The 20,564-nt window shown below is 41.4% G+C and overlaps 1 protein-coding gene across 1 annotated transcript in view; it reads right to left on the reverse strand.

The window, feature by feature from the left end:
* Positions 1–306: 306 nt before the first annotated feature.
* Positions 307–20,564, reverse strand: part of IKZF2 (IKAROS family zinc finger 2 (Helios)) — a gene marked incomplete at its 5' end in the record, with an annotated part of 48,247 nt that continues 27,989 nt past the window's right edge. Inside the window, 3 exons of the mRNA XM_010088030.1 lie at positions 307–1,320; positions 7,274–7,417; positions 14,793–14,930. Coding sequence (XP_010086332.1) covers positions 596–1,320; positions 7,274–7,417; positions 14,793–14,930 — 1,007 coding nt within the window. The remainder of the gene's footprint in view (positions 1,321–7,273; positions 7,418–14,792; positions 14,931–20,564) is intronic.

The following is a 20,564-nucleotide window of genomic DNA, read 5'->3' on the forward strand; positions in this document are numbered from 1 at the left end:
CTCACCCTAGAAAGTAATTTTGAAAGGAATATTGACTTTGATTCGTGCTCCTAAAACCCTAACAGTTTTGCTTTAAAAAGAATTGTTCATTCTGCAGAATAAAGTTCCCCCCTTCTCCTCCAGCCACCGAAACCCTGCACCATATCTACATGTTTGAAAAGGGCTCTCTGAAATGTTTCTACCTATCCATCTGAAATTGTAAATGAAGGGCATCTTGTCGGGACTTTAAAGCACCTAGCAGGGTTGAGTGATGTCCCAAAACAGGACACAATGTACAGCTGACTGAGACAGAAACAGACTGCCTTTCAATTCCCACAGAAAGCGAGGCGGGTCACTCACCAAGAAGTGACGGCAACAACAAACCCCTCTGTTATCCCTTCCCTTCCTTCTTTCCATTCCTAAGCTGGGCAGAGCAAATGAGGTTGGGTCCACAAAAAATAAGGTTAATAATAATAATTAAACAACAGCAACAACAACAACAGCAACAACAACAAAATAGGCGTCTCAATGTCTGAGGAAAAGTGGGATTGTAAGTGCAGTATTTCTTCATGTGCAGTTCTTCTACTTCATACAAGTCCCCTTTGGATGAGAAGGCCTAGTGGAATGTGTGCTCCCCTCGGACTATGTGCGACGAGAACTCATAGCGGTCCTGGCTTCGGTAGCCACAGATGTTGCATTCTAGCGGGTCCCGGTAGCCGTGGCAGCCCATGTGGATGGTGTACATGACATGGTCCAGGAAAAGGACGCGACAGTGCTCGCACTTGAAAGCCCTAATCTGCTCCCCTTCTCCGTTGATGACCTTGTAGATATCCTTTAAAGAGCCCTTAGAAGCTTTTGTGGCATCCAAAGCCTTGGCGTCCTCCTTCATATAAGCCGGGCTTGGCTTTCTCTTGGGATTTAAGGCAGAGTTTCCTTGGTAGGACTGGCGGTCTTCGTGGCTGCTCTCTGAGTCAGTAGAATCCAGGCAGCTATTGCTGGGGGAGCCCTCTCTATCCTGGGTTCGACTCTTTGGTCTGATGAGGGAGATTGGGCCATCCATGTTGTTCTCGTGACTGTCAGCTGTTTCCCTGCTAATGGGCCTTTCTATCCTGTTAGGATGATAGACCTGAGCGTAAGCTGAGCTGATGACCGGGGCCACCTCTGCAATTGTGCTTGGTGTGTGCTGCATCAGGGGGTGAAGTGCCTCAGCTCCAAGGTAGGTGATTGCATTGTTGATGGCTTGGTCCATCATGTGAGACTGCATCAGCTCAGCCTCCTTCTCATAGGTGAGGTTCATATCAAAGGGAATATCTGGATAGCCATATCTCATGAGCTTTTCACCTAAGAGACAAGAGCAAACGAATGAGAAAAATCAACATAATCACTCCAAGGTTTCACTTTACAGTGAAAAAGGGAGGGGAATGGGGGGGGACAGAAAACCCCCGACTTGGGGTGAAATTCATTCCAGAGTCCAAAGTTAGCCTCCTTCTACTTGTTTACTGACCTCCTACAAAGTTTCTGTCCTGAGATGGGTCAAACAGCAACCTCACCAACAGCTTTTTTTGTATTCCAGGTGAAGCATGCAGCTGCAGCGACCTCCAGACTGATTCCAAACCTTCCACTGAGCCTGACTGTGCCCATGCTTCAAGTTAGGCAACACATGTTAACTGGTAGAAAATGGGACTGAACTACAGATGTCAATGAAGCTCCACCGGTTTATACCATTAGACAAACTCTCTCAAAATTAAAGGAGGGAGTACCACATGTCCTCCGCAGTGCGAGGTGCCTCATACATACCTTACAACAGGGCAGCATAGTGAGAAATCTAAGCAACAGGTAAAAGGAGCTGGTGCGGTGGCATCTTTAGAGCCGCAATATGTAAATCCTTCAACCAGCAGAAAAAAAAAAAAAAAAAGACTGCATGTGGCCACAGAACAGAGCAAGTAACAGCAGCACTGGGGGCTGACCTGCCATCTTGTGTTCAGGCTACAGTCTCTTTGTAGTTCTCCCCTCAAAAAAAAAATCCTATCCCAATGTTTTGGATTGAGAAAAAAAAGACACCCACCCCCTCAGTGTCTATTTAGGCAAGAAAACAAAATAGAGAAACCTCATGTATAGCTTCGTTTGATTTGGTAAAAGGCTAAAGCAACTTACATTGACACAGGATAAATAAATACATAATGATGATGAAGCTGTCTGAGTCATCACTATGTGAATCCAAATTCACATCCTTGTAACCTTTTTAAATCAATGGCATTACAGATATGTGAAACCAGAACCACATGCTGGTAAATTATGCGCGTCACAGGGCATGTTGTGTATCGCAGCTCTCCTTTGAAGTTTACCAGTACTTACATCAGGGCTCAGCTCAGCAGCACTGCTTTTCCAGTGATTGCTTTAGTGTCAGTACAAGGAGAGTTCATGTAATAACTCTTATTTTTAAATAGAAAAGGTTATATGTATAACTATATGTGTAAGAGACAAGATATACATGCTCATGTGTCCACACACATGTATTAGCTAGCTGTTGACAGTTAATTCTTAAGATGATTTTACAAATTCTGATAAATAATTTTGGTTGGTTTTCATTGTCTTTGTTACTTTTCACTGCCTTGGTACATAAAACCAGACTTTTCTTCCATAGTGCAAGCTAATAAATTCAGGGAGTCACTACATACAACTTGTTGGGCTATCCAAGAATTAAAGAACTCAATAAGCTTCTATCACCTTTTGCCAAAATTGCTTCGAACAAAATGTGTAGAAACCACCATAAAAAAGAAACAGAACTGTAATCCCAACTGTCTTCCAAATAGCATTAGTACATTTCAACATAGCTATCACTCAGCATTTTATTTTTGACTATAATAACTCACTTAGTGCAGCTTATCTTAAAGTGATGCACAAAGAGCGAAATAATTTCATATTACCCACAGAACAATCAGGTTATCCTCGGAAATGATGCATCACTTTTGGTTGGGAATCTAGCCCTGATTAGCAAGTTAATTAAATGCATGTCTAAACTGAAGCACGTGAATATTCCTACTCTCTTCAGCAGCACTACTCACATGCTTCTGATTAAACACCATGCTCACGTACCTCACTACGTTTCCCTGCTGTGTTATGCTTATAACTTATCGCAAGAAAGCACAAGGTAGAAAACTATTCCTTTGTTACACATAGACATTTGGAGAAAAACAGAGAAGGAAGGAAAAAGCAAACGGTGCTACAATGATAGCCTTTGTAATCTTGCGTGACCTAAGGATGATTCTCGCCATCAAACATCCCCTTTTCAGTGTTTCTGGCATGGGCTGGCAGTCTTGCTGTCTGTCACAGCTGTCCTGCTGCTGACAGGACCAACAACTCTTTAACGGAAGTGACTTCAGCCTCACGTGAAATTGAGCAGCTCCTTCCCAAAGTGGGAACAAAGTGGGACTGGAGGAGAGCTCCAGGAGGTGTGTGGTGCCTTTGGCACAGTGTGAAGATAGAAATGAAAATGGAAAAGTGCATTGGTCTCTGTCACCTGCTCTGGCCACCTGTATTGTAATTGAATAAAGAACTGGATTTGGTGAGAGTCCGACCCAGCCACCAAACACGCTGTCCGTCCTTTGTAGGCTATACAGATCAAGAAATAATACCTATGCTTTGTGGACTACTTGGATGAATGATGCAAACCTTGTTGTGATTCCTTTTATCTTCCATGTTTAGTTACTTTGCCATAGACAGCAGAGTAGAAAAAACTGTAAATTGCCAGTGACCTGAATTATTAATTCTTTTAATTATGAACCAGTTCCAAAGATGTTAGAGCCTTAGAAATAGAGTGTGACATAAAAAAGTGAAATAAATTATAACATGGGGAGGAGAGGGCGTAAAACACAGAGCTCAGAAAAAACATTAACAAACAAGTCCAACATGGTTTTAAATTTTAATTCCTCTTTATCCAAATTTGTACTTAAAAATAACTAATCAGATTCATTATTTTGATTTTTCATGCAAAATTATGCTCAAATTCTATTTATTCTTGTCCCACATTAGTGAAATAAAAGAAGAAACATTCTCCACTGTGGTCATCTTATCCTATGACATTAAAAAAAACCTCTGAATAGCTAGATCAAAGCACACGGCTGTCCTGCAATACCGGCTGTCCTGCAATACCAGCTGTCCTGCAATACCTGTAGTCCATCTCATCAAGCATTTAAAGCAACTGCAATGCTGGACACTCAGGAGAAAGCTGCAAGAAATCTTGGAGAAAGCAGTTACAGAATTTACCACTGGGTAAATTTCTTCCTGACCCCCATTAACTAGAATTAGTTAATTACCTTATTAACTTAATTAGTTGACTCTAACTTTGAAGCTGGTTGATCTTCATCTGTTCTGAGATGCTTGTGTAGTTTTAATTCTAACAACCATGGTCTTATCATAAGCCACATAACTGTCTCCTTTTGTATCCTGCCAGTTCTTAACCTCAGTGACACTGTGAGAATGAGCACCACATTCAAACTGAAAATACGTGAAACTGCTTCATGTGATCAGCTTGAAGATGGTTGCTTTCAATTTCACCAGCATCGGCTTCTCCCTTCATTGAAGGAGAGGCAAAAACAAGTACTCAGATTCCTGCACATCACAAGTTATACTTTCTGACTCCACTATTTCAACAGGTTTGGTAAGCCTAGTACCTGAATAGCAGATATATAACCAAGTCTCTCACTCAGAAATTAACTCTGGTTGCTGTATGCTGCTTCCTTTCCTCCTGAAATTTCAGCCAGACTAGAGACTGTGGTCCATAACCAAGGTCCCTTGGAGACTGATCAGAAAGAGCAGTAAAGCATTGATAGATGTGCCACGCAAAGATTTTTAGCTTATGCTTACATGACCTTCTCATAAACACCATTAAGTTGTTTTGGACAGGTGCCACACTTGCAGTATGCACAGGAAAATTTCCTGCAAGCGAGAGAACCATTACAAGTTCTTCCTGATAGAGCCGAACACTATTTCATTGGGGAGAAAACGGGAAGAAATGTGAGGTCATGGTAAAAAAAGAAAAGTAGCAAAGCGGAGACTGCTGTTTTTCACTTCAAACACTATGACGCCATGGAAGATCAGAAAAGGCAGAAAAATAAGATACAGTAAATATGAAAGAGGACACTTTTTCTCTACAGCTGGATCTGGATAAAAAGCTGCATGTCACATGAAGCCCCGGATTCCTAGCCCCAGAAAAAAGTGGAATACCAAAATGATCTGTTACACCTATACAAGAAACAGGTTTATCTAACAACAAAGTAGAATACCCTACTGAAGAGAATAATAATCTGCTACAGCATATTTCAGGTGAGGATTTCCAATCAGTAAATATTGCCTTTGAAGACAATAACAACATGTGGTCAATTGCACATGAGTGGACAAGTAAAATAATCTTTCTGGTCTAAAAAAAAATAAGAGACCATCATCTACAGCTTCCAAAACCTGATTCAGTTTATACCATACAAAAAGTGGTCTGCCTCAGTCGTGAGGTATGCTCCTAATGAGTAAACTGTACTGATTAAGAGAACAGGTCTAGGTACACCAAATTTAAGGGAAGGGAGCAAGGTCTCCACAGCCCTCCCAGATAATGTCACTAGCCTCTGAGAGGTACTGCAAACACAATTCTGTTCAAGTCTATGGACAACCCAGGGGAAAGACAAGCGAGAGGTGTGAACTACCCCTTCTTCCTTTTGAGGCTGTCAGGTTTCTGAGATCTAGACACACCAGTTTAAGTGGTAGCATGGTTAACTATTTCAGTGTTGATCACAGCCTGCAAGAACGTGCAGCACTTGCTGAGACACCACCAGGAAAACCTGCTATGACGGGGCCGTGTTTACAATCTCATAAAGCTGTGTTTGGCTTGTCAGTAGAGTCCTGCTCCCATTTCCACCCTCTTCAACCCCAACTGTTGTCACAGCAGTAAATTAAATCAGAGTATAAATCCTCCAGTTCTTATCAGCTATGCAGTAATCCATTTCAAACCACTTTTAAAGACAACAGTCTAAGAATTAAGCTTTTATCTCAGAAGGACTAATAATAATATAGGAAATACTGATGCCTCCCAGCATTCCTCTTATGGGTTGGACTGTTCCTGACCTAACCTTGGCTTAGCACTGATATTTGGGAATGGTCAGATGACTGAGAGCAACCAGGTCAGTGTGTCAGTGTCCCCCAGGTGAGCTGCTGCATGCTGCGAGCCCCCTACTATTGAAAACCATGTGGGTTAGCTTAAAACCACCGTCAGTGGTGATTTAACAAATCCATCTGAACCTGCATTTAGCTGAGGGGCAATGACTTTTCTAAATAGCTGTGTTAATTGCTTACAGTCTCCAATCCTCTCTCCATAAGTGTCCTCAGTGTAGGCAGAATGAGTATATGACACCCTTAAAATCTGTACAACTGTCCTTCCAGGGAGCGAGTGTGGAAAATGCATATTGCATGACTTCGGAGTCTAGCAGCATACACTTTACCCCAAATAATTCTCTGTCCTATCTCCCCTTCTAAAAAGTTTATCACTGCCTCAGTAGCAGCAAAAAGAAGCTTTAAGCTACAGCTCAAACCCAGTAAAGTTCCCCATACTGTCTCCTGTTACAAGCTGAACAATTTTAAGATGTCAAGATACAAAGCAAAATATGAACTGTGGGCCTAGAATTCTAAATTTCGTAACCAAAAGTCATCCAATGCCAGTTTATATTCATGCGTTAATAAGTTTATTGTGTGCAGAACATTGCACTTGGAGGAAGCACTTCTTCCAACAGAAGTGATGTGATTTTACTTCCTCATTCTGGTATTATCAGATCACTTGTTGCCAACTCTCAAGAACCTAATACAAGTCTTGAGACACTTGTTTTTTCTTTTTCTTTTTTCTTTTTTTTTTTTTTTTAAATACACACACATATATGTAGACAAATAATTATATGAAAGTCTTAATATTTGCTGGGACAAGGAGAGGGAAGGATGACAAGTCTAAATCTCAAAAGGGCCAGAGAAAAGTCATAAAAACCAAAACAGCCCTAAGGCACAGTAAAAAGCTCAAGATTTTCTAATCCATTTTCATGGTTCTGGGAACCTTACTTTTGAATGCTCTGGATTGGTAACATGAATTCAATAATTTTCAGGATTTCTTGCTGTGATTTAACCATCTCCATTGTTGTCCCTCCCCATCATAACAAACTTCTGAGCGTGCTACTTTCCCCCTTATTCTTTCAGCTATTACAAATTACAAGTAACCTACTCCTATGCACTAAAAATAATAAAAGGCGTATTTCAAGCTTACCCACAAACTTCTGTGGGGTGGAGCTTTTACGCTTTCCCATGTTGCTTGTCAGCTTCTCTATAACAGCAGGTCTCTCAAAAGGCACCAGAGAAATATTGTTGTCCATCACAGGCTCTTGTTCCTTACAATCTTCCATAGGAGGTACTACATAAAACCAAAAAATTTTATCAGACAATTCTGGTCTACGCTTCACAGACAACACAAATCATTTGAGCCCTGCTGATTGCGCAACAAGTGCAACACAAAATAAAGCAAGGTGCAGGAACACACTGGGCATCAAGATAGCAATCACCTTTAAGCAGAGCCACATTTACCAAATGCCTCTCCCCTGGGACCATCTTATTTAGCAGAAGCCCAACTTTAAACATTTATTAAAGGACTTCTTTTGTTCTGAATACTCAAGATCCCCTGTGAGGAGGGGACACTTTTGAAAATTCACTCTGTAGATCACATTTTCTGTTATTCTCCCTTCAATATGGTCACCTGTGTGTAACCTTTTAGTTATCATTCTTCGTGTATTCCCTTAACTTCATGCTTATCGTATAGCATGCTTACAGTTCTTATTTTCTTTTTTTTCTAACCTCAATGACTAAAACACATACAAGGCATTGATAACTTGCATTTCCTGGGCCTGGCTGTGTATTCCCCAAGACAAAGGCTTCTGGAATGAACAATCTGTTTGTTAAAGTGTGTTTCCTCTTTCTATATGTGAGATTGTAAAATCAACAAACACTGTACTGGAATTACAGGATTAACATCGTATGGAAAGCCCCTTCAGAATCAGTTGCAGAAACTATCAAATTTTTGGTTAATATTTTATCCCTTCAAACATAGACCTAACAACCAGTGAATGCAAGTCTTCTGAGTCTGTCTTCCCACTTTTTGGGATCAGCAGGGAGCATTCCTGTGCTAACTACGTTAGGGGAAAGTTCATACATTGTCTTTGAGACAATAACAAGAAAATAATGACCCATTCTTTCCCTATTTCACTCTTTGTTGCTTGTTGGGTTGGAGAATAAGGTTTAGAGCAAAAGGAGCATATGAACTGCATGGGCTACCGACCAGGGTAGTGACCAACTTGCACAGGGTTTTATGTCGCTTCCTGACATATCTAATCATTAAATGCCTCCAGAGTACTCTGTTTTTGTTGAGCAGCCTCTTATAAACACCAAGAAGGGTCAGCAGTACCATGCTGCAGGTCAGGCTCAGAGACTCTGAGTCATTTGCAGTATATGTCCACAGTGGGATTCCACGTGTAGCTCTTCCCACTGCTCTGCTGCCATGAATTTCATGAATGGCCCAATTGTCCTGCATTCATCAGGTAGCAAAAGAAACCTGGGAAGGACCAGCCACTAGTCCCTGTGCTAATGGGATGGTTGAGGTGTAACAAATTATTCGAGGAGAAGAATTGATGGCAGAGAAACAGAAACTGGGATGATCTTGCAAAGAGTTCCTACAATTTGTAAATTGTGAGCAACCTGTTGCATTCTCTGCGTTAGATAAATCTTCCAGAGAAGCCATGGCTGGTATTGCAGAGGTAGTCGAGAAGGACTGAAACTCACATCTTCTGCTAGTCCTCTTCTGGTCTCTCTCCACAGCAGCCTTTCGTGTCAGATACCTTGTCCCTGAGACTGTGCCATAAATGAAGACCACCAGCCTGCTTTCCTCCCGTGTAACTTTACTACCTTCAGGATCCTAATATGGAATAATCACTCCCCTGTTCTTAAATATGCAGCTGTTTGCTAGCACATTAAAAATGAAAAATAGGGTGATAAAAGCCTTGTCTTTGCCTTCTTTCTAGTGAGGAAGAGCAAATACCAGGCAATTACAAAACAGAGTGTCTGCTGAGGTGAACTTCTCAATTCAGACATTCATAATAAGAAAACATGGCAATTTATTCATTTGATTCCATTTGTGCCTCTGCTGCTATGGAAAGCTGAGTACTTTGAGGCTTAGAGTCTACCATATGCTATAAAATGATTTACTCTGCTGCTTTTTTATTTGTACAGGATGCTCCCCCTGAGAAACACAATGGTTTCTCATTTACAAGGCAGTCCTGCTGGCATCAGTGAAAGAGAGGGAGAAAAGGCATAAATACAAAATGAATCTGATGTTGCAACAAAACGGGATGCAGTGTTCGAGTGACCTAATTAATGCCCAGTGCAGACTGGGAGGTCTGGAACACTAACAGCTAAGGCTAAATTTTTAAGCTAATTTAAATACTATGCTTGGTCAGGAGCTAGCTGCACTAGTTCTACTCAAGTATTTATCGAGGAGATTTTGTAAGAAAGGAAAGATGATGTCTGTTGATTTTCACTGGGAACTGGTGTCCGACTGTCCTTCCGGCTTACCGAAAATCAGCGTATGCATGCACGTGCACACACACACTGCGCAAAACCCTGGATCCCTGCTCAGTGGCAATACCCACCCTCACTGTGATGGGCCAGGTTTGCACGTGAGTGCCACTTCAAGAATTTCCTGCCCTTGGCGTACAGGACACACAAGGCTGGTCGGGGGGCGGACCTAGGCAGGTGCAGACGGCTCTAAATCCCTCCTAGGAACACTTCCTAAAGGCATGCTGTAGGACTGTACTTGCCCACAAAATCAGTTGAAAACCTCCTGATTACTTTCATAGCCATCTGATTAAGCCCCAAATGTAGTAGTGACATCTGTACGTCTTGTAACAATTGAGTAATAATTAAATAATTCTACTGTTGGACATATGTGTGCAAAATTTCCTAGATGGAATTTGAAACCTTTCTTCCATGAAAAATGAATAGTGCTAAAAAAGACATCTGCTCTTCTCTAAGTCAGGCAAAAATTCTGCTTGGACTCCTTTTAAAAGTAAAATCATCACCAATAAAAGCATTTTCTTTCCTATCTTTCATGCTGCAAGCTTTTTCCCACCTCAGCACTCAACTCTATAATCCGGGGTATGGCTCTTTTGCAACAGAATCCCTGAGTTACGCCATATTTGTGTTACAATGGGAATAAGTTACTGGATTGTGTTTTGTTATGTAGATTTCCTGGGAGAAATGGAAATAGCCTAGTTTCTGAAACCATTTAAATTACATGCAAGACTGAACCAAACAGGTGAGATGTCACATTTTAGAAACCCAAAGAGGTAAGCTACTGATGACATTGTCAATTCTAGATACATTAATTTTCATTTCAGTTTAAAAATATACAAATAAAGGACAAAGAGCCCAGCCTGTTTTTTTTTTTCTTTTTTTTTTTTTTTTTGAGGAAAAACAAAATATAAAGGGGAAAAGCAAACTGATCACACACAGCCAACAGTTATCACAAATCAGTTGCTCTGGGGTAGAAGCTCATGTGTACACATTTACTCTGCAGTAAATGCAATGCCTTTTTTGTTGTATTTTAGTGTACTTCATTACCATGGTACTGGGAGCTGCTGAAAACAGCTGACACATTATAACTAGCTTTTGATACAGCAACTCATTTTAGTGAACTGTGAACTTACGGTCTCAGCGCAGGAAGGCTTTTTTATTCTAAAAATCAAGTGCCTAGTGCATGAAAAGCCCACACTTGAGTATGTTTCTGTTCAGGGACGTTCTTAATCAGCTATCAGTGTGCACCCCTGGACTGCCCACGCAAAAATGTTCACCATCTCTGACACTGTTAATGTCTTCAATTGCAGTTACCACCAAATGTTGTTCCTAAGCCCAAACTCTCAACACACCAACGTGGATGGTCTTCAGAACAAGGGCTCTATTTTCCTGAAGACATTGGTCTTTCCATCATAGTGCTCAAAGCAGGTGTCTTTTAGTTTTTGCTTCTTAATTTGTAAGAAACCACACACACTGGTAAAAAAAGTTTATGCTGTTGCAGTGAGGAAAGAATAGGGGGAAAAAAGAAGTAAAAAAATTACCCAGTATGTGTTTTGCTGATAAATACTTTTGTACAGACACTGGGCTAAGCCTCAGCTGGTATAAATTAGTATTACTCCATCAATGTCAATTTCCTTTCCTCAGCTCACAATATTGCTATTTAAAAAAGTGTATGTGTGCAGGGAAATGACAGGAAATATTCCCATGGACCCTGGTGTGAAGTCTCCTGTGGGACCAGCATTTTAACGATGTTTTAAGCAACTATGTAAGAGGGCAGGACACAAGGCCATTGTGTGTTTTATGTGGAGCTGGCCTTTGAGCCTGGCACAGCCTAGGGCTAGGCTTCTTTCTCCTTCTCCTAAAAAGACGATTCTTCTCCACACCACTTTAAGAATTTTTCTGGACTTTTTGCTTTGTGGAGATGGGGGAGAACGTACCAGGTGCAAACCATAGCTAGCATTCAACTTTTCTCCCTGTTCCTTCCTGTAAAGATCATGTTCTTGGTATTCAGAGACTGTCACTTTTGTTACCCTCAACATGCCACTAGCTAGGAGACTTCAGACAAATTTCTACCTCCAGGGCCAGCACTGCTTAGCTGAAAATTGCCAACAATGAAGTCATGGGAGCTCTCTTCCAGCAGCCGTCCTGCTGAGCAGGGAAAAGGACCCAGCCACAAGAAGGGGCAGCTCAGCAAGCAACTGGCACCCTGCAAGTGGATGGAGACCCGGAGACTTGTACATTCCTACCCACACTCTGAAACTAGCCCTCCTTCCCCTCCTCTCACTTCCCCTTGCAGCTTTAGTCAGGTGATCTAGCCATCTGCAAGACAAAGGTAATTGAAATTAAAGTCCTCCTCAGGCTAGGCAAAAGCACCCAAGTAGATGTCTGTAGCATGCCTATAAACTGATCAACTTGAGCACAATGCTTGAAAAAATTCCAGACTCTTTAGGGAATGCCTCCACTTTTCGGTAACAATTAATCTCTGCAGAAATAATTTAGACCAATGTTAAAAGTTGGCCATATTGACTAAGACCCAGCAAAGCTGCCTGCATCCTTAAAGCAGGATGCTGGCAGGGATAGAAAATCCCTACCTCTACCTATTCTGTGCATAACGGTGAAGTGACGAGGAGTCACATCAAAATGCATTCAGAGGCTTCAAAACACTCAGAAGAACAAAATACTTTAAAATTATTTGGAAAGAGAGTCAGGAAAACTTAACCCCAATGCGATGCAAAACAAACCAACGATCAAAATCTCCAAAGTACACGCTCACTCATCCTCAGGAATACCCTTTCCATGTGTGACATGGGAGAAAATGAAATTAATACATTTTTCAGGGTTAGACTAAGACCCAGCTTTAAGCTGAGTAATCATTTGTATATTCTTCCCTGGTGTCTTTATAGTCCCAAAGGACTGTGCTGCAGACCTCTGCAGCTTGGTGCTCATGACCCTCACTCCCATGATGAGCTTCAGGGGTGGGAGAGATGCTGGGATGCGAGATGAGATTTATTACTGGTCCCAGCTGAATTTGGAGCTCCCTGTTGCTGCCTGTCCTCGTTATGACCTCGCTAAACTGCACAATGAAGACAGTGGATCAAACATCCCTTCAACGTGCACCAGGGGAGATGTCGGCATATTTGCCCAGAGGAGAAAGAGGCACTAGTTGAATTCAAAGTGCTGGTTTTTAAGGTAATTTTGTTGAGAAAAGTAAAGCGGTTGTGTGAACATTTCTATTTTAAGCCCAAGCAAATTCAGTCAGGCTGTAAATAGAAGAACTGTCCACGTGGGGTTTGCACTGGTTTAACTTCAGTTGGTAGAAAAATCAGTGCAAGGTTAACCATTCCAGATCTTTGGGCAGACAAGGTTTAAGGACTTACCCTTCTTGTCATAGCACTAAGCAGCTTGGAAAAAGCTTTAGATTTCCTCACAAGTACACTACCAACAAGAGTAAACCCCATTTTAACAAATAACTGAATAATAAACCCAGAAGTTAGGCGGAATTTGTGAAGATCTTCCGCAACGTGACATCTGAAACATCCTGGCTGTCATAACTGTATCAGCCTACTGCCGTTCCCCTAAGGAAAGCTGACTGAACTCATCACCTCGCTGGTTAATAAGACAGGCACACCTCTGCAAAGTGAAGAGCGTGTATTTCGTTGGGAACGGAGCTGGTGGTTAAACTCCTACTATTAGCTAGGCACTCTGTCTAACAGACCAAGCATACCACAGGTACCCGCAAACAGCAAAAGCCCTGAAATCAGTCTTTCCACTGATTTTTACAAGTCAGGCCTAAAGCAGATAATCACTAACTTCAATGTCTTTAAAGCCACCCATCACATTTTAAATGTGGATTTTAGTCTCCAGGGTGTCTACAAAGATAGCAATGAGCTGTATGAACATTTTGGTAACAGGTATTAAAAACATTTAGAATGCCTTTATAGGATTAAATTGTTCATGGAAAAGTACTCTTTAAAAATGTTTGGTGATTTTTTTTCACCAGAAAAAATAGCCCATATTAGAAATGCGGAATAGATTTTACTTCAGCTTGTATTTTTAGGTTTTTAGAAATGACTTTTCAGAACTTTTACATAATTGATTTCCAAATGAATCCATATGAGTCCACTAAACAATGAAAAGCAAAATGGAAAGAAAAAAGAGGAAATGTTCTTTTGCCTTTTCAAATGAAGCCATATGAGTCCACTAAACAATGAAAAACAAAATGGAAAAAAAAAGAGGAAATGTTCTTTTGCCTTTTAATTTACCTACAATCTTAACTTTTTGGTATTCTTGGGTATATAGTAATTTTTAATCAAAATGGAAAATGTATAATTTTTATATTTTCTGATTACTAAGAAATTTTAAATACTTCAAGTACCAAACATCTAAAGACAACTTTTAGAAGTTAAAAGATGTTCAGTTTTAGAAGAGTTTCCGAAACACTAATTTTGAATGAAATCGTAACAATTTCTGGCAAGCTACGATTTAATATTTAATGCTACAGATAAGCCTACAACCCTGCAGTCTGAGACATTATCCATACTAATAGCTACAGAAATTTTCGAGAACAAATTCATGGAGTTTGACATTTCTTGCTTTCAACAATCTTTTTGTCAATCTTCAGTCTTTATGTATCTTAACACACACAGTGTTAGTTAACCTATTAATACTAAAACCTGTAAATGCATATAAACTTTTTTTTGGTTATAATTACTGTCATCAACACTGTTGAATTCCATTCTGTTCTGGAGATGTTTATATCTATCCCTCCCTTTTTTGGGATATAAGATAATATTCCAGAGAGCAGAAATAATGACTTCTGAATACCTCCACCATCCTTATCTCTTATGATTACCAGTCACTAGAAAGGACGAGGAAGAGAATCATACATTTTATCCACGGCTTAGTTCATTTTTAGAGTAACTTTGCACAGGTGACTTTGCTTTATATTCATGTCTACATATTTATACATAGTAAAAAGTGAAATACTGATTTAAAGAAAAAAGTCAGCAAGAACAGTGCTGTTAAATCTGTGTGCTGCCTATCTGACTATAAGTAATGTATAAGATGGAAGTGATGCAAAGCTGAAAGGAAGGAAGAAAAACAGATGGAAAAAAACCCGCAAGAGATGCTCCGAGTCCAAGAGACCTCAAAAGGCGGTTTCCACCCACCATGGTGACTCATGACCTGCCCGGCAGCCTCCATACTGACATTCTGCAGATAGTTGTGGCAGCGTTCCTTGTGCTCCTCCAGCGAACTGCGCTGCTTGTAGCTCCGGCCGCAGTAGTTGCACTTGTGAGGCTTCCCCACTGCGGAAAGAACGAGAGCATCAGGTCAGATCCACTGCAACCCACTTTTCATTATCAAAAATCACACCTTTGCAAGAAACAACTCTTGCGATGGAAAGACACCAAAGAAAGGTTACTCAAGGCTCAGACCTTTTTCCCAGCCCTGTTTTCCCACCGCACACACCTCCTCCCACCCGTTGGGTACTGCGCCCCATCCGTTTTTCACACTGATGTGCAGCAACAGCAGAAGGAAAAAGAGGCAGACTTGTTGGTCGCAAAGCAAATAAACAGACGACAAGAGGGGGAAACAAAACAAACAGCTGAATCACACCCCAGCACAGCCTGTGTATCACCACGTCTCGTGGTAAAGAAACTTCTGAGACATTTTGTCCATAGTAGGAACAGTTGCCTTCACAAAAATGTGCTGCCCCAGTGGCCTAATTCTGCTCCCAGCTGTGGAGAAAGCCATTACGTAGCCCACCGAAGTTCTTCTTTTGTTGAGACAACTTTATCAAAATTACTAAGGGAAGGTTGGAAAATGAAAGACAGCAGAAGGTAACTTTGGTAACAGCACTGCTACATGCCAGAAATGAGTTGCCACCAGTAATTCACAGAGACCAGATAATAATAAATATATATACAATAAAAAAATATTAAAGGCCATGTACAATGAAATTTTTAATTTTGTTTTTGTTCCACTCAGCAGCATTATGAACAAATGGCAAATGCCTTTTAATACATGCAAAACCTGGCACCAGATTCTCACAAAGTATATCCCTTTCGTAGCATGTCATTAAGAAACCACAAGAATGGCCTAACCCAAAGCCAGAAAGCTCGCCAGAAGTATATTTTGCCAAGTTGTGCTAATAAAGCTTTTTAATATAATTTAAACTTGTAGAACATGAACATTTATTCACTAATAACTAAAGAGCTATTAAGTCAGTACTGCAAGTCTAGTAAAACACCATCAGCTGCAATTTTCAGAGCTGGCTGAGGGATGGGGAAGGTCAAACTTCTTCCAGAGTTTTGAAAATCTTAGGTAAGAATTTTAGTTTCCGGCCAAATAAATTGAGAACATCCTCTGTTGGATAATATAAATGTTTCTGTATTGAAAGCTTTTCACCGTCATTTACTTAATGAAATCCAAGCTATACTAATTGCAGCCAAAAGGCACTGTCACCACTGAGATGGGAAAATGCAGGGGAAGCTGCGGGGAGGACACCTGTAGCCAACAAGAAGCCGGGCAGAGGACTCCTTGCTGCGAGGCTGAAGCCCTAAACACAAGCGACCTAGAGTCAGGGAAATTCTCTGGGGCCTCTGCAGCACCAGCGCGTACGGCAGCGTGTGCCCCACATCCCTATAGGATGGAAGATTAAAAAGCCTGAGCCTCTAGTATCAGCGCTGGTCAAAAAGTGTCAACAGTTTTTGTCTCAGAAAAAGGGGATTTGATTAAATGAACACACTTGAAAAAAAGTTTCTATTTCCCTCAAAAAGTTTGTTTGTGTGTGCAGTTCAGTGACACAACCAAGTTTTCCATGGGGGAGAAAACGCTGCTTTTAATAAGTGTTCCAACTGTGGAGTTATTTCTGGATTATTTAGAGATAAGGTCCATCCTCAGGAAGTACTGTCTCTCAAACCTTGTCTCAAGTTGTTGTGGTCTTTATTTTATTTTGCTCGCTAGCTCACACTGCTGCTGTAACTGGCGCTGGTACTGGAAATCTCTGTGGAGGCCAAGTGTGAGGCTCATTATCATTCCCAGAGTAATTGCCCTTGATGTGAGCGATCTGGATCAAGCCTCAGCTCTTTAACCTCTCATCCTGGAAGCACCTTTAGGAAAACACACTGGCAGCTCCCTAGGATGGAAAGATTTTTATCATCACTATTACGATGCTTCATCATGCGTGTAGATGGCATCAATGCCTGTCAGTCTGGTGCCTTTATTAGAAGCTAACTTGATGTCTAAACAAAAAAATCCAATGTAGCTGAAGGGAGGAAGTTAACCAAGCTGAAGCAGGGCTGAACTAGCCCACCTGGTTTGGCTACACCAGGTTATCAAGCAGCTGACATAACTGTAAGATGTAAGGGAAAGGGATGATTCCTCTCAGCTATTCCAGAGGTAGCTACAATGAATTAAATGTATTATTGTTTGACCCAGAGAAACATATTCCCCTACAAGCTCTCAATACAAAAAATTGATTCAACAATAAAAAAAAAAAAATTGGTATTACACCTCTTCAAATGGTTGCTCCCTGCATTACAACAATTTCACAAACTATTCACACACAAGGCTGAACTTTTCCAGTGATGGTCAGCTATCCAAATTCCATCAAATTTCAAGGTTCATAGATGATAACATCTAATGACAAAGGTGCAATTTCTACATGCAATATGGGATTTGAGGAACGTAACTCCCCAAGGAAAGAAATACTCCAGCACACATGCTCCTTCCTCTGGGGAAAAGATAAGAGAATAAACAACATGTGACAAATGTTAGTCATGTTGCCCAATCCACAACTGGAAGCTGCTGAGACACAACCGTGAAGAATGACGTTTGTGAGTTCCAGTTGAGTAGGATCAAATACAACTCCCTCGGGTTAATTTCCAAATTCTGTCCTCCCCTGCTCTACAGATGCGATCACATCATAGCCCCACATGTGTAACATCTGATTTATGCTATAAAACTGTACAAACTGACTGTGACTTGGGTTGCAGAGTAATTGATCAGGTCAGACCACAACTGAATCGGTTCCAACAGTAGCAGTTTGTGTCACCAGCAGTTCTAACAACCCATTTGGTAAGAGGTGTAGCTAGCTGAGGCAGCAATTATGGGCTGGATTTTAGAAACCTTGTCGTTTTGACAAATGTCAGGTCATTGAAATAGCTCCAAATTTCCCCTCGTATTCTCAAAGTAACTCATGACAAAAATATATATATTTGGGTATGTGAACATTGCCAGTGGGTGTACATTTTTCCATATTTCATATTACCCAATCGGAAGATGCAAAAGCATATACGAGAATTCAATTCCGGTGATCTCCTCAACAGCATACTTTCTTCCACGTAACAAACCACCGCACAAAACCACATGACTACCAAGAGAGATTTCAGCCTTTGTCAAATACTGTACAGTAGGTAAACGTTAATAGTCAAAATATGCCCCCAAAGCATGTGGCTTGCACCGCTGGGCACGAGCAGTCCTGGTCTATAGGCCATTGGTTTGACTGCAAAGAACTCAACAGCGCTATAGCCTACCAAAACCCTCTCCAAGCCCCCACTGAAGGCAGCTCTTTCCACCATGGAGCCATTTCCACTGTGAAGCCACTTAAAGTTTGGCTCAGCTTGCTTGGTATAAAGCCACCTTGTCCGATATCCTCACTGAAGACCGTGGTACAGAGACACCACATTCATCATCATACGTAACCACCGCTGCCGATGGTAGTGGCACCCAAGGAAAGTTAGGTTGGAAATTCCTGGTTTGGGGTAATTATTCCTTTATCACTTTTTCAGGGTAAGCAATCAGATAAAAAATTACCATCACTCATTCTTATAGAAATGACACAATACAGTGAATGCAAACAAGCCCAAAATCTTGAGAAATCTTCAATCTGTTTTTGAACTGGGAAAGACCAGGGGACTGGGCAAAACCCCGAGGCCGTGCCTATGAAACAGATAACTTGAAGAATATAAAAAACCCACTTTATATTTCTTACTGAAATGTCAGAATTTCCACGCGTTTAAGCTCAGATTCATACAGATGACAATGTGGCACAGAAAACCCACAGTGGAGTCTCAGCCTCAAATGGAAAATATTATGACAGTCACAATGAAAAAGACATTTAAATTTGAAGTACAATTTTTACCATGAAACAGGTAAACCACTTGTCTAAATTCACAGAGAAACAGAGTTTGCTTGTGAAATTAAAATGCTCCTGTGAAGGGAGGCGGGGGAAGAGGAGAAGGACATAAAAGGCAAGGTGTTTCCGAGTTAGGAATACTTTGAGTCCTGTCAGTGAACTTTGATAGCTGAGAAGTCTGGGTGCAGTGACAATGAGACGGTGCAACTCTAAGGTCAATATTCAAGACAGAAAGCAGACTTGGGCCTAGGGAAACTTCTTTAAAGTCATAAAAAAAGGTCAGTGAAAGAGAAAGAGCCCGTAAGGCATTCACGTAGCATTCTGTTCTTAAAAGAGATGGGAGTGCATAGCAGAATATCAAGTAAGTCAAAGGAAATAACAAGGCATCCTAGGTAATGCCTTGCCATAAGCATACAACATGAGAAAGGCTTACAGGACAGGTTAGGAGCAACGATACACTTTGCTGAGCTAAAGTCCTGCCTCCATTAAGACCACTGACAAAACATGCACTGGTTTCAGCAGTCAGGATTAACTGCTCCCACATTTCCCTGCTTTGGATACCATGTTCCCCTCTGCAGCGGCACAGAGCAGAACTAGTTCCTGTCCACCTGCCCATGACCCAACTCCCTGCAACAGCTCAACTGCTAACGTGACCAGCTCATGCGGGAAAGGGCGTTGTTACGGCTGTGTGATGTACGTCAGCCCAATCCAAGGACTAAAGACTTTGCACTGCGTTTTGTACCAGACTTTTATTGTTTTTGCATTATTGCACTATCAGGGCCTCAGAAGGGAAGCCAGCCAAGATTTCTGAACTAAGTGGTCGTATGACAGAGCTACTTTCAGTCTCAGGAAGTCCCTCTGATAGCAGCACACCAAGCGTGACTTACTTCTGTAAAATCTGAACTCGCACTCAGCCCCTAGCAGCCCACAGCTGGAGGAAACCCCAGTACTCTCCAACTGAAGCTTTCTGAAGCAGCACTGAAGAAGCTGAAGTGTTCTTTTGGGCTGATACTTATACCCAGCAGTGAGGTTGCAGAATTGTCTGTCACAGTCATAACCAGTATTAATTCATTATTTCTTCTTTCTTCCCTAAAACTGGAAGCTGCCTGGGAGAGGGGAGCTGTTCTGCAGTTACACAGTGCCTACCAGAAAGCAGCCCTTTGCCTTGAATGGGACTTACCACAGTAAGATCAGTTTTAACACAGAGGTGGAAATATGATTAAGGCACTGGGTCGGGACTAGGGAAGGTAGGGTTCAACTCCTAGTTACGCTACAAATTTGGTGACTGCAGGCAAGTTGTTTTGATTTCCTGTGCTTCAATTATTCATATGTAGGATTAAAGTAATAATTCCCTTTGTCACAGCATGTAAATGAATTCGTGCACTTTGCAAGATGCACAGATGCTAGTTTGGTGAAGCTCACACAAGTATGTAGACACAGAAAAATACGGCCCGTATCTCTACTGAGAAAATAAGGACTCAATACACTGTGATTTTATTAGATATGGAAGTGAACATTAAAGAGCAGGAGGAGATACTTAGGATGGAGCAGAGTAGATGATCAAGCAGGAATAAGAAAACCAAATCAGAAAAAAACCAGGCGGCATATGAGGCAATTTGCAGGCATGGTGTCCTTTCAGGTTGTGAAATGGTCAGTCCCAGGAAATGTAAAATGCCCCTGAGCTTGGTGACTTTTAACACCACACCGGACAAAAAAAGAGAGTGTGCAATAGTCACAAAAAAGGTGGATACAGCTGCGGTCCTTCCCACCTCCAGCTTCCCCCAGCCGGGGAGGGCCGAGG

The sequence above is a fragment of the Pterocles gutturalis genome, unplaced genomic scaffold (genome assembly GCF_000699245.1).
Source record: "Pterocles gutturalis isolate BGI_N339 unplaced genomic scaffold, ASM69924v1 scaffold47421, whole genome shotgun sequence".
NCBI lineage: Eukaryota > Metazoa > Chordata > Aves > Pterocliformes > Pteroclidae > Pterocles > Pterocles gutturalis.